We start from the raw sequence: 14857 nt of genomic DNA, 5'->3' as shown, positions 1-14857 counted from the left end.
ATTGATCGATCATCAACTTAAGAAGAATCACAATCTGATCTCTCATTGAATGGAGTCACATCCTGATAATGAATCAGCATCATCGTCATTTGTTATCGCTCGCAACGTCTCACTAGTACACAGGTTAACGAGCGGCTGCAGGACCATGAGGGTGCCTTTGTGTCAAGGGCAAGGCACATTTTCACGAATAGAGGCAGACACACAGTGTCATATAGTACATCTATCGATTTTCTTTTCCTTCAATGGAAACAACATTAATTGAACCGCCACCATGTAATGACCATATAAGTACTAATCAAATTATTACATCAATCGACGTATGTTTGTGCATGTGAGGCTGAAACGGATGCACTATGTTCACAAACTGATCACGTATTTGGACAACTCGTTCACATTATGGAATTCGCGTGTCACTATTGGAGCATGGAGTGTGACCTCTTCAATTATAAGAAAAGTTTAAGTCTTTGCTTAATATCAATCTCACATGTTACAAGAGATCAACCTTGAGTGATTAAACACTTGACGTAGAATGTGTACAGTTTAGGGGGTTAAAGAAACGAGGAGAGAGAAAAGCGATACACTGTCTCCTGCATCAGGGAATCAAGTTGCTGTTTTTCAAAAGTTTAAGGATTGAGTTGATTTATCTACATTGTTCTTGAGGTTAGGGAGTGTCCTTGCATATTGTGCAAGAAGGGTTGGTTTAGACACCTCTGTCTCTATGAATTTAACGTACGTAGGACATCTTTTGGCGTTCTGAAATATGAAAATGTACACATCTATGAGATGGACTCATCTGACAATCTCAATTTCGAATAACTTTTTTCATGTTCCAGAACCTGTTTTGTCTTTAAATGAGAGAATAGACAGATCAATGGAGAAACAAGTGGTCACCCGCGTAGTTAACAAATCTATGGTCATTTTCATCAAAACGGAAAATTCCAATCTAATCCCGTTCAGCGGGGAAAAAAACTAAAGAAAAAGGAAAATTCTAGCCCGTGATATTAATATACAGTTAAGGAAAAATGATCAATTACACTTGCTTTGTGATTAGTTTGATTTGGCCAAATTTAATCCGTCCAGAAATTTTCCAAAGAAAAAGGAGATCAAATGAGTTTAGTTAAGATGATTTTGGAATTTGTAATCAATTCAGAAAGTGTTTGGAAGTCTGAAAATACTAACAGATTGTTAGGTCTTGTTAGGATGTCCTCAATATACAATCGATTTAGAAAGTGTTTGGAGATCTGAAAATACTAACAGATTGTTAGGTTTGTTAGGATGTCCCCAATATGTAATACATTTAAAAAGTGTTTGGGGGGCTTGAAAACACTAACAGATTGTTAGGATGTCCCAAATATGTAATAGATTCAAAAAGTGTTTGGATGTCTGAAAACACTAACAGATTGTTACGCTTGTTAAGATGTCCCTAACATATAATCGATTCAAAAAGTGTTTGGAAGTCTAAAAACTCTTAACAGATTGTTAGAGTGTCCCCAACTAAAATCAATTTTATGCTTAAGTTAGTGTGGGAGGGAAAAAAATAAAAGATTCTCTTAGCAAATGGTTTGCCTTGACTGAAAATGACTGCAGATGATCAGTAATATGATTTTTGACAAAAGTTAAAGCAGATTAGGTACCTTAATTTACGAGCCAGATCCCAAAATGAAAGGCCAAAAATCATATCAGACTATATAAAAATGTCAATGATCCTCGTTTTGTCAAAAGGACAATGTTGTGACATACAAACTAACAAAAGGACGTTGGAATTCAGACAAAGTCCACAGATATTCCGACTCCCAAAAGTATAACAATGTATGTATGTATCTCTCTGCCAAGAAATTCTTTCGACTTGGTCTATACAACCCAAAATTTTCAAACCCGGATCGGACCTTGACTGGAAAAGTACGACCTTTTCACTTTTCAACATGGATTTTGCCCAAGCTTTTTAGTTAATCGGGTTTACTTTTCTCGTACAATTTCAAACAGATTAAATGGGCCATACTCAATTGGATCTGGTCAATTTGATCGGATCCGGGGATTGACCGACATCCGGGTTGTGGGTCAACTCGTGCATACTAAGCAAATCATCATACCAGAAATGACATCCACAAACGTATACATCTTTTTTCATCCATGTTTTTGGTGGTTTGCCAAACATGATTATTCTTTTTTTTTTTCCTAAGAAAATAGTAAAATATGAAGAATAATTTACGAGAAAGTAGGAATCAATATTTGCAATCCCGACTATTAGTTGACTCGAAAAATTAAGTGGGTCACGTGTTATTGATTCAATTATTGGGTTAATAGTGGTTGGACCAGTAACATTATCTATATGTCATAAATAATTATTAATATTAAAAATATCTAAATAATAAATAACATTAATATACTTAGAAATTTATTTTTTAGCATTTCATTCTATTTTTTTGCTATTAATATTTCAATAGGATATGTCGATATAATAAATCGAGATTTGGTTAATAATATTAATATATTTAAAAATTAATATTTATTTTATTATCTTTGGTTACATTGATATATCAATTGAGATTTGATGTTCTGTCGAATAAATATATTACTCAATTTATTGAAATATGGATATTTTTTATTTTAAAAAAATGAAAAAAAGAAAGGGAAGGGTCAAGAATAATTAAATGAATACTAGTGCTTAATCAATTAAGCTTAGCAGCAAAACGACTTTTGTTCATTCATTTCTTGTAAATCTTTTTTATCAATTCACTCATTTAATGCAATTTATGACGATGGACCACGGCACGAAAGCATTGATTTTTAATTTAATTTTATTCATAAAAATATTTTTAAAATAAAATAATATCTTATAAAATGTACGAGCTTATAAAATCTTTTAAATAGATTCCGACAAACACCCTCTAAGTCAAGAACATCCAATTAAGTTGCGAAAACTGAATTCTGACTAAAGATGGCTTACACATTGATGAAATAAAACGTATTTATGAGACATGTCCGAAATATTAATAAAGCATTCTTTAAAATGCATACTCTAATTTTGTCTAAGAATTTATTTTCATAATTGGCTAAAACAGTGAGCAGATTAGAGATAATCTGAATATGATTAGACCCTTAATCACCATTAATTCTACTACTAAAATTACTATTTACATTATTTTCTCATGAAAAATGAAACCTTATAGCTACAAAAGTGGATATGTATTACTTCTAGAAACGTGATTATATCTAATCAATGCAGCAATTTGAGTTTCTAGAGTTAGATGACTTTTTAAGAGGACCATTATTTGTCCTTATTATATATATATATATATATATATAATTTTTTTTAAAGGAAAAAAAATTCTCCAGCATCGGAAGATTGATTGACAAAAGTCAATGTTAAAACTATAAAATCTACGTACCCAATCAAGTCTTCCAGTCAATTAACTACCAAAACTTTCGGGTGGTATTAAATTTCAATAAGAAATGTGGATATATTAAATATTAAATCTTGTAATATATTAATGTAGAGGGGGTTGTAATAAAATTAAATACACACGCATCGACTGTACCCACCCCACGCCTTCAATGCTTTGTCTGTAGATGGGAAATGGACTTCATGTAAATACAATGAATTTGAAGGAGTAAATCCTATTCTAACATCCTACGATCATCTATTAATCCAAAACCATTTTAACTTTGACCGCACAACTGATTACGTAATTACTACCCTTAATTCTTTGACGATACAAATTAATATAGAGTTGATCTTTTCCTGACTCAAGTTGCCTAATTCATACTCTCTTCCTCCATATAATTATTGTTTAATTAAAACATCTTATAATATATTTGAAACTTATAAGATATTACGCAGTTATATTTGAAAATCTTTTAAAAAATAATATGAAATAAAATATTAAATGTTTATAAATTCTTCTAATAATAGTTTAAGGGTGTAGGTATCGTGTCCGATCAAATTAATTACGTGTATAATTCACCAGCTTCAACATGTAGGAGAGAATCATAATTACATACGTAGTAATATTAATTAAACTAGGTAGTTGCATCGATTCAAGAATCTTTGAAGCTTATATACATGCGAAGCTCCGTCGTCCGATTCTGATCCCAATTATCTTACATGCCAATTAAAACCCTGTAATCTCCGTTCCTAATTAACGTTTGACAAGTTCAAACATTTATTACACTACGAAACCGGCCTAGACCCTCCTCGGACCGTATATGCACATTACGTTACAATACACAACTAGCCAATATTCTCAAATATTTTAATAATTTCTAACATATATATTATCCCAATACTTCATTGACTAGAATCGCTTACATTTTTATTTCCTTCTTAGCATCATCACCTAAAATCAATTAGTACAACCATTTATTGTCACCACCAAACCACCTGCATCTCCATCCATCTTCCTCTCACCGTCTCCACCGCCATGGACATGCTGGACAACCCTTCAGGCCGGTCTCCGAAGCGGGAGCTCCAAGGGCCCCGCCCCACCCCGCTTAAAGTACGTAAAGACTCCCACAAGATCAGAAAACCCCCGGTGGCGCCGCCTCCAGCAGCTCAACCCTACCACCACACCCACGCGCCCCCACGGCCGCCGGTCATAATATACACAGTCTCCCCTAAGATAATACATGCAAACCCTAATGAGTTCATGTCACTAGTGCAACGCTTGACCGGCCCAAACTCGACATGCACCCCATCTACCAATTCACTCACAACCTCATCTTCTTCGTCAGCCTTCGCTTTCCCGGACAAGGGCGGCGCAATATCTCCGGCCGCCCGGTTCGCCTCCATTGAGAAAACAAAGTCGCCGGACGGAATCAGGAAAACAGTACAGGTTCTTGATCAAAGTATAGGAATAGTTGAAGGCATAGAAATTAGACCAGATATCCAGAGGACGGCAGGCCAATTCCCAGGAATCCTATCTCCAAATCCCAACACTCTTCCTCCAATTCCACCTAATTTTTTCTCCCCACCATCGGAAAATTACAATCCCTTAAACTTTTTCCATGACCTGAGCCCTGTGCTCCATAGCAACAGAAACTATAACTATAATCTAGACATCTTGCCAAGTCCATCCACGTTCATAATTTCACCTCAAATCAACATGCCTTCACCAAATACCTTAGATCTTTTCCATAGTTTATTTGACCTTTAGCCCCCTGTATACCTGTAGACAGAAATGGGTAGCTGTGGACTCATCCAGCTTCAATGGTGAGCAAGAAAGGGACTAAATTGGAATTTGAAGCAAGTGGCACTGCCTTCCCATTCAGGGTATTTAATTCTTTTTCTTTTTTCTTCTCTTTACAGTTGAAAATTTTTAATTTTTGTGGGCCTTATGAAACAGGGTCAAATATTATTTTCGGCTCTTAATTGGTAGTTTAATTATGATCACACTATATTTTTTGTCATGATGTATATACATATATATATATATATATAGCCTCTCAGAGCCTGGAATTTCTAGACCAGAGATACTAACTGATGAAGATTTTGCCGGTTTCTTCTTGTTTGTTTGCTCATTTGTAAATGTGTTCATCACTTAGTCAAAGTTGCAATTATTGGAAAAAACAACGTTGTGATTCCATATTTTTGGTGTTTTTTTCTGCTTGATGGACATCATCACGTTCAGTTACTTCCACAAGTTATAAATTCATTGTCCTTTTTTGTCAACTCTACGTTTTCATATGACTATATATATATATATATATATATATATATATTAAAGGAAATTACATATTAATGAAAATGAATTAATTATATCTATTTTATGGTTAATAGTTTTTATCAAGATTGTGCTTTACCCCTTCAATTACAGAAACAATTCATTTTACTTGCTGTGATACGAGAAATAAGCAAAATAATTATGTGAAAAAAAATAGCAATTTGCCCTGTGTTTTAAAAAATAAAGTAAATTACTCTGTATACATGGGTTAATAGGGGTAATTTATTTTATTTTTCAAAACACATGAAATCATTTAATAATTCTCTTTTTACATAAAATCTTTTTGTTCTTTTCACATATAACGAGAGTTTAAATTGCATTTAAGCCTAAAATTACATGTAGTAGTAGTTGAAGGTAGCAGCCTTCCATGTTCTTTGCTTTTTATTAGATCTCCATCCCAAACTTTTATTTTTGTTTTGTAATTAGTTACATGTTCAATTTTTTTGCTTCTGCTAACTGAAAGAAACAAAAAAGAAATAATCTGATTCCTCAAACCCGCCCGGCGGCGAAATCGCAAGCAACTTCCATGGTTTTTGGGAAAATTTTAATTTTTTATTTAAATTAAATATATAATAAGTGTATACACTTAATACATAATTTAAAAAAATAATCAATCACATAATAAATATACTGTATATACCCTATAATTGATGACTAAACATATAGAATAAGTCATGGTTGATGGACATACTTCAATTAATTTTCTCCATACCTATTAATAGACATGGTTTGGTGTCCGTAAGAAATCACGTTTGTCATAAAAAGACATTCATGAATGTCAAAACTTGGCAGGCAAAATTATTTTTTATTAAATAAATAAAAAAAGGTACGTTAAATTAATAATATTAATAGTAAAGATTAAGATGAAATATAGAAAGCAAAAGGTGGATGATGGCAGGTAAGATGATTAGAAAATGATTAAAGCTACTATTCATCCACCTAATACACGGAGACGTCTCATTACCATCATTTCAGTTTTCAAATCGGATTAAAAAAATCGGCCGCCATGTGAATCTAGTTCAACAACATATACTTATACATATATTGATATACATATGTACAATAAAATATTTGATTTGGATTATATTTGATTGAATTTGAATTAATTGTATTATAAATCTTATAATTATCATTTGATTGATATATAATTATCAAAAGAGAAAACGAAAAATGATGAAAGAATATAATTACACTTATTCATAATTGATTCGATTTAATTAGATAAAAATTTAAATAAATTTACATCATATATATATTTTATAAATCATAAATTAGAGTAAATTACAATGGACTTTTGTAAACTATATTATGATTATAAATATATTTTTATTGTTTGAATTGAAAAATTATAAATAAATTAATGACTATCTAACAAGTACCCTCTCATAGCAGTTTATTATCTAAAAGTATTTATTCAAGAACCATTAATCTCAAAAGAATATTTATAATTATAACAAACTTATAAAATCCATCGTAATTTAGACCGTAAATTATTGAGCATATGAAAATCAAGAATGTAGCTTGTGATCAACGTCTCTCAAAACTGAACAAGTAAACAGTTTTACAATTTTACTTTTACCCCAAATTATAATAAATTTGGCTACGTAACAAAAAAGTCAGTCCCCCCAAATGAAAGAAAGGAGTGGTCAGTCGCGTGCGAGTGGCCGAATGCAGCAATGTGGAAAGTCAACTTATATATAAAACGATTTCAGAAACAAAAAGAAGACAAACGACTTCAGTCGGGCAACTAGCGACTGCAAGAACCTGCAAACGAGAGTGTCTAAATCCCAGTTATCACACAGCACACTTTGCCGGTCCGACAAAGAAAGTTGCAGTACCTAAAACCCGAAAAGTCAGCCCAACTTCATCTACAATGCAATATAACCCTGTTTGGCATATTCTTGGATTTGTTTTACATAATCAATATAAGTCAAATTCGCAGACGACCCACCATAAGCATATGTAAGACTTTGCGGTTGAGAAGAAGTTTCTAACTAAACAAGTAAAATGTAGTTTTTAATCTAACAAAATTGAAAGAACTGAAGGCAGTTGGAAATGCTAATTCCGGGTCAGCAGGCGTTCTAGCTAGTTAGCTAAACCACATTCGTGATAGTTAAGAGACTCAAGGGCAGAGGTTGCAGAAACTCCAAGCACTTTGTTATGCACCCGAAACATAACTAGCAGAGTTGCTCAGTGCGTGGACGACGAGAACAACAACCTGAAGCCAGTATCAATTTATCAAATCCAAACGTTTATAGGCATGGGAATCTCATCTTTCCGCTTAGAGCCCTCATTTTCATTTAGTTTATTAGGGAGTGTAGAATCGCTAGCCAATCTATATCTATATTTGCACATTTCCCATATGCATGGGATTGCTCGAATGACGTATTAAGTCTATGCTGCTCTTTCTACATATTGGATTCTGTAATCCTTCTCTTCTTTTTCGTCAGACAAACGTCGTCACATAACTTAGCGTTCTGCGTCCGAGTCTCCTTGACCTTTTCCTCCTCAAGCTCTGGGAATAGAAAGAATAGCTTGTTCAACATTCATATCTCCTAATTGTGTAGGTGAAGAACTACCATGCACCAGCTGATTCACCATTTTCAACCAATATCAAGCTTTGTACAAGGCATTATATGATTGTTCTGAGCCAGCCTTATCAAACACGCTGCCCCTATATCATTTTTCTCTGTTCCAACTCCAGAAAACCCTTTTAATATTTTCTGCTACTTTCTTATAACTAGTCTGGGATTGAATGGCATCATCTCCGCCGACCGCAGATTCTTCTTCTGCTGCTGCTCACATTCGTCACAAACCCAAGCAAAAAATTCACGAAAACTCTCTGCTATAACATCCAAACAGCAGCTGAAACGACAGTAGAATAGAGTGAATCAAAACCCATCCAATCTCGTACAGACTGCAAAGATGTGGCTGAATGGGAAGGGGAAGTCGTAAGTAAACCCTACTGACGAGTAATCACATCACAGGAACCCAAGAGCCAGACTGGTTTCCGTGTCAGACCTAAGTTCTAGAAACACACAACAACCACATATAGCCGAGAACACAATTTACTCTTCTCAAATTTTGTGTAATTATATATAAATTTTTTATAATTTTAAAAATTATAACTAATATTCCTAAAATTTGTTTTCATTTAATAAATAGTCATTTTGTTAGTTAAAATTTATTTATATTAACAAAAAAACTAAATTAAAATGGATATTTATCCTCGATTGACTTATTGTAAATCAAACAATTTTTTTGCAACTAAATTATTTTTTAAACTGCGACGATATACCTCCTCGTATGCATTAACACGTGAAGACATATGAGGGTAATTTGATCATAAAAAAATTTATTTAATTTTCAATAAATCAGTAATAAGTCAAGTGAGAGTAAATATAAAAAAAATTTTAACTTTTTTTATTAATATTAACAAATTTAGTGAATTTGGACTAACAGAAAATTTATTTGTTAGACAGAATCGAACTTCAAGAGTGCTAAATTTAATTGTTCAAACTATATGAAATTTACGTGTAATTACACCAATTTTAAAAAAAAAAATATAATTATTCCAAAAATCAAACATCGCCCCTGTAAAGGGTAGTAACGAAAAGGAAAATTGTGTTTTAAGTCCTCTACTTTAAGGTTTGTTGCAACTTTGGTGCTGTAATTCTAAAATATTATCAAAATCACCCCATAAGTTTTTCGTTTGTTCAAAATTTACCTCACTATTAGTCTTCTCAACAGAAACTACCACATGATACACACATAGTAATTAATCATCCAGCTTTCGAAACTCTTTTTTTTTTTTTTTTCTGGATAAAGTCGGATTCTTAATCTTACAATACAAAGAGTTACAATGGCTTTATAGTATACAAATGGATTTAGCATTTCAATTCAATAAAATAAAATATTAAATAAATTAATAATAGTTTCAATTGTAGTAACATATTTTTTATTTACCTTCATTATAATAGTAACAATTTTCTTTTTTCAAATAAACAATTCTTGGTTCCATTTTCAATTTTCAAAATAATAATTTAAATGAGTGTGAATAAAATAAGTGTTGTCCCCTCAAACACGATTTCAGAAACAGAAAGAAGACAAACGACTTCGTTGGGCAATTGCGAGTGAAAGAACCTGCAAACGAGGGTGTCCAAATCCCAGTTATCACACAGCACACTCCGACAAAGAAAACTGCAGTACCTAAAAGCCGAAAAGTCAGCCCAACTTTATCTACATTGAACACTGTTTGGCATGTTCTTGGATAGTCGGATTTATTTTACATAATCCTGCTAACCAACAAAAGCTGAATAAGTCAAATTGGCAGACTACCCACCATAAGCATATATGAATCATGTAATGCTTTGCGGTTGAGAAGAAGTTTCTAACCACACCAAACAAGACCCAAGAGAAAAATGTAGTTTTCACTCGGACCAAATTCAGCATTCATAATTTCATCATAAACACTAGGCCGAGAGAAAGCCCTCGACGTAGATGGAAATGCTAATTTCCGGTTCAGCAGCCGTACTAGTTAGCTACACCACATTTTTGATCGCTTGCATGGTTTAAGATAACAAAGACTGAAGGGAAGAGGCTGCAGAATACACTCCTAATAAGTGCCCGACACATAACTAGCAGAGTTGCTTAGTGGACTACAAGGACTCCGAGAACAACATCTCTCCGCTCTCACAGGGTTTTTACCCCCACTGAAGCCAGTATCATTTGTCAAATCCAAACTCATCGCCGGTTTGTCCCCTGACTCCGGTTTATGGGCATGAGATTTTGATTGGGGACTCTGTCTGCCCCTAAATACGCCCCATAAATAATGCTTGCCCTGAAATGCTGCAAGACTGTTTATTGTAACAGGGTTGCTTGTGCAAGAATTGAAAGACTTACTATGTGAAAATCGGCTCCAGCATTAATAGGTCTCAACAAGAAGGAACCAAACTTACTCCAGTATAACAGTGGCAATTCTGTTGAAGTGAAAATCAGAAGCTCAGCATTCTGCATTATGCCTTTCAGAGCAAGTTCTTTATGCATCATCTCCTTAACCAGGTTCTGATAAACTCGTTTACTTCAATAGGAAAATAGTAAAACTAAGTTTATAAGCAAGTACTGAGATCTAAGAGGAGATCGAGTAACAGATAGATAGCACGAAAAAAATATGTAGACCTACACCTTATCACAGATGAGAAAAAATAGAGTGCAATATTATCACCACTGGGTTCTGATGTCTGAAAACTTTTTGGCCATACATCTGACCTTGGTAACATTTCCAGGTGAATCACTGGTTGAAACTGACATGCTGCCTCATATACTTTTCCACATGCTTTGCTGGACATATGAGCTATAAGCCCATCAAGAATATCATACTTTTTGTTCCAAATATTGAAACTTCCGCTGTCATTATTTAGTAGCAAATTACTGATAAGAATTTCAAACAATACGTAAATTCAGCAAAGTTTGTAGTCAAATTATGATTTTTCTCACCTCCAAATTGGGACTATAACTGGTTCAGCAGATGAGCTAACTAAATCTTTTGAATAATCTTTGTAGAAATCGATCATACCGTGAGTTGCAGATGACTTCTCTTCTCTACCTTCTGATTCTCTGTTCCGAACATGTTCATTGCTTGGGATGAAGTTCCTTTCTTCAGTATTCAGGTTAGCACATTGATTTTGCAAGTTGAGCCCTTTATTTTCCCTGAGAGGTCTATGTATCGTCTGCCCCTGTAGTATAACCCCAGATGACTTACAAATTCTCTTCTTCTGTGAACTTTTCGAAGATCCACTACAAGATATAGTAGGATGCTCTGCCATGCGCGGATCAGTATCCAGATCATGAGGTTTTATGGAGATACACCTTTGATCTTTCTGCTTAGAGCCCTCATTTTCCTTCAGTTTATTAGGGAGTGTAGAATCGCTAGCCAATCTAGAGCACTCAGCTATATCTATATTTGCACATTTCCCATCGGATTGCTTGGATGATGTATCAAGTCTATGCTGGTCTTTCTCCAAATCGGATTCCATAATCCTTCTCTTCTTTTTCACATTTTCCTTCAGGGAAACATCCTCACATAACTTAGCATTCTGCATCTGAGTGTCCTTGACCTTTTCCTCCTCAAGCTGCTGGGAAGAGCTTGGCTGACATCTTTTCCTTTCATCGGCTGCAGAAAGAATAGCATGTTCAACATTCATATCTCCTAATTGTGTAGGTGAAGAACTACCACCAGCTGATTCACCATTTTCAACCAAATCAAGTTTTGTACAAGCATTATACGATTGTTCTGAGCCAGCCTTATAAACACGCTCTTTTGTTTGAACTGCTTCTACATCATTTTTCTCTGTTCCAACTCCAGAAAACCCTTTAATGTTTTTTGCTACTTTATGATAACTTGTCTGGGATTGAATAGCATCATATCCGTCCAGAGAAGATTGTTCTTGTGCTGCTGCTTCACATTCGTCACAAACCCAACGAACAAATTCATCAAAAGTCTCTGGTATTACATCCAAACAGTAGCTGAAACAACAGTAGCATAGAGTGAATTAAACCATCCAAATCCAAGGATGAGAAAAGTTCAGATCCTAAAACCCAAAAACAAGCACGGGTTCAGTCAATCATGTACATACACGATAAATGAAGAGTTTAATGGTTAAACAAATTGAACACTGAGTCTCAACCCACAATATAGGAACAACTAAGGAACATTGTAGTCTGGGAATATAAATCAACAAGAAAACTTCACTAGAATTCAATGCCACATGCCAAAGTCAAACTTATCATATTTTGACATAAATCACCTTTTTATTTTTCCTTCTGTATCCTTCTCAATTTCCAAGATTACTAGTTAAGCTAAATGGGAAAGGGAATAACTAAAGTTGGGATAACAGACATTGATACTTATGGATAATAATAGGACAGCATGCACCAAACAGTAGTATACACTGGTAACCAGTGAGAAAGAGAGAGATACACACACAAGTTTAGAAAGAAGAAGAAGAAGGGGACAACATCGTACAGAATGGAAATGTGGCCTGAATGGGGAAGAGGAAGTTATAAGTAAACATCATGAGCTTACCGATGCACGGCAACATCCAGACATTTGACACAGAACACAAAGGCATTATCAAATCCTCTATCGCCACACTGCAGACATATCATCCCCTGCATGATGAATTTATAGACAAGTCAATGCTAACAAAAGCTGGTCAAATATACTAGGAATTTTGTAGCTATTTTCTTCAAAAGCAGCTCGAAGGAATGTTGGAAAGGTTTTGAGCAGGATGATACTATGCAAATTACACGATATACCTGGAAGATACAACCTATTTAAAACTAAACTCTTTAAATTACATTCTACAGATAAATGACAAAACACATGAACAATGCAAACAAATTGTGCAGCCTTTTGGTTGCCTGTTCAGCATATCTCAGAATAGTCTAATTGATTTGCTCTTAATGGGGAAAAATAATATATTGCCACTTAAAATTCTCTATATAATCCCTTATCATTGGAAAGATCTTATCAGCTTTTAAGATTTATCAAGATAACATATTCCTAACAGAAAAGGTAAAGCCTTCTGCAATTAAAACAAGCAGTCATGGAACAACAGAAATTCTGCAGTCAAGAAAGCATGAATCACCTTTCTAATTGAGATAATAATCAGCACATGCAAAATTTTACAGCGCAACACAACTGATCGTATGTGCAGGCTCCAAGTGCTACGTTTTTCCCATTGGTAAGTGGCAATCGAACATTATCATGCTAAAACAAAGGCTTGTATCTACATTGATATTTCAATTTCAACCAACCATCCACACACCCCAATCACCCTCCTCCCCTACAACACACTGACACACATAAATTGGTAGGTCCCGGAGTAACATCCAAAGAACCAATCTTTCTGAACTACAAGTAAATTCTTTGTTTAGTCTGAAGTCCAATCACAAGCTCTTTAAACTTTGGGGGCTGAAGGCATAAAGGGAGTATAACAAGTTAACATTTGGTAAAAGGCTAAAAATCTTGAAAAAGTACAAACCCGCTTCTGAAAGACGGAATCTTTAACTTGTAGGGGCACCCATATATACAGATTCACAATGCACATTCACACTTAAGAAACAAGATGATTCCAAGAAACAAAGGCCCATAGAGAAAGGAGTATGAAGTTTACCATGACGCAACGAGATTAAAGAAAATCAAAACAGAGGACTGATCATGACAAAAACTGAGTGATACGACGGATCTTGGGTCTTCATATTGAAGAATCGATCTTTTCAAGCTATTTCTTTTTTAATCTGTTTTTTCTGTAATGTGAAGAGCCCCCAAATAAAGAAAACTTTTCAGAGGAGTTTGTTTTATGGGCAACAAGAAAAAAGAAAATTTCTACCAGGTTCCTTTTATATTCTTTCTGTATCTGGGCTTCTTTTGCCAAACCCTAGTAAGGATTAATCACATGCACATGTCCCGCCGTACAGGGGCAACCCACAGAGGCGGACTCGTTGCCTTGTTAGAGCAAAGTTGTAGAAACATTGAAGAACAACTACATATACCCATGAACAGAAGGGAAGGAGCAACCTCTGCCATTTGGAAGGGAGAAAAGAAAAAGGGAATTGTTTTTTAAGTCCTCCACTTTGAGATTTGTTGCAATTTTGGGGCTATAATTGCAAAATATTATCAAATTGACCCCGTAGATTTTTCTTTTGTTAAAAAAATGTAAATATTATGAATATCGTAAATGAGCAAATTACCCTCTATAAAAAAAAATAATAATTTACCTTCATGTGTTTTTTTTTAAAAAAAATAAAATAATCTTTATACTGAAAAATAAATTGATTGATTTTAAAAAATACAGATAAATTATATTTTTTAATTTACGAATCTAAGTGGGTAAATTGCATTAAACACTCTTTTTTGTTCAAGATTTACTTCACTATTAGTCTTCTAAACAGAAAGTACCACATGATTCACACTTAGCAATTAACTATCAAACTTTGGAGAATTTTTTTGGATAACATCAAATTCTTCAATCTTAAAATACAAAGAGTTGTTGCAATTGTTTTCTTTTCTTCTTCCCCGACAAGTCTACTCATGCACACACCATGGTTTGAATCCAAAACCTTCAAGAGAAAAT

At 34.1% G+C, this 14857-nt stretch overlaps 2 protein-coding genes across 5 annotated transcripts; one reads left to right on the top strand and one right to left on the bottom strand.

Moving 5' to 3' along the window:
* The first annotated feature begins 4286 nt into the window (after window positions 1-4286).
* Window positions 4287-5668, top strand: LOC105179693 (protein MKS1). The gene has a single exon (XM_011103346.3). It carries the CDS (start codon window positions 4422-4424, stop codon window positions 5151-5153), a length of 732 nt encoding a protein of 243 aa, XP_011101648.1. The 5' UTR covers window positions 4287-4421; the 3' UTR covers window positions 5154-5668.
* Window positions 5669-9926: 4258 nt separating this feature from the next.
* Window positions 9927-14317, bottom strand: LOC105179671 (PHD finger-containing protein 1). 4 transcript variants are annotated; one of them, XM_020698280.2, is made up of 6 exons: window positions 13370-14317; window positions 12805-12890; window positions 11217-12245; window positions 10905-11126; window positions 10679-10800; window positions 9927-10568 (listed from the first exon to the last, which is right to left on the bottom strand). In XM_020698280.2, the coding sequence occupies exons 2-6, from the start codon at window positions 12885-12887 to the stop codon at window positions 10336-10338; spliced, it is 1689 nt and encodes a 562-aa protein (XP_020553939.2). In that variant the 5' UTR covers window positions 12888-12890; window positions 13370-14317; the 3' UTR covers window positions 9927-10335. The 4 variants fall into 4 exon arrangements, with proteins under 4 accessions (XP_020553939.2, XP_011101626.2, XP_011101633.2 ...); XM_011103324.3 differs by having other exon boundaries at window positions 13766-14317; XM_011103331.3 differs by having other exon boundaries at window positions 13898-14317.
* Between the last annotated feature and the right edge of the window lie 540 nt (window positions 14318-14857).

This window comes from Sesamum indicum, linkage group LG2 (assembly GCF_026168435.1).
Source record: "Sesamum indicum cultivar Baizhima isolate 11 linkage group LG2, ASM2616843v1, whole genome shotgun sequence".
In the NCBI taxonomy this organism is placed as follows: Eukaryota; Viridiplantae; Streptophyta; class Magnoliopsida; order Lamiales; family Pedaliaceae; genus Sesamum; species Sesamum indicum.
This window is presented reverse-complemented; position numbering and strand designations above follow the sequence as displayed.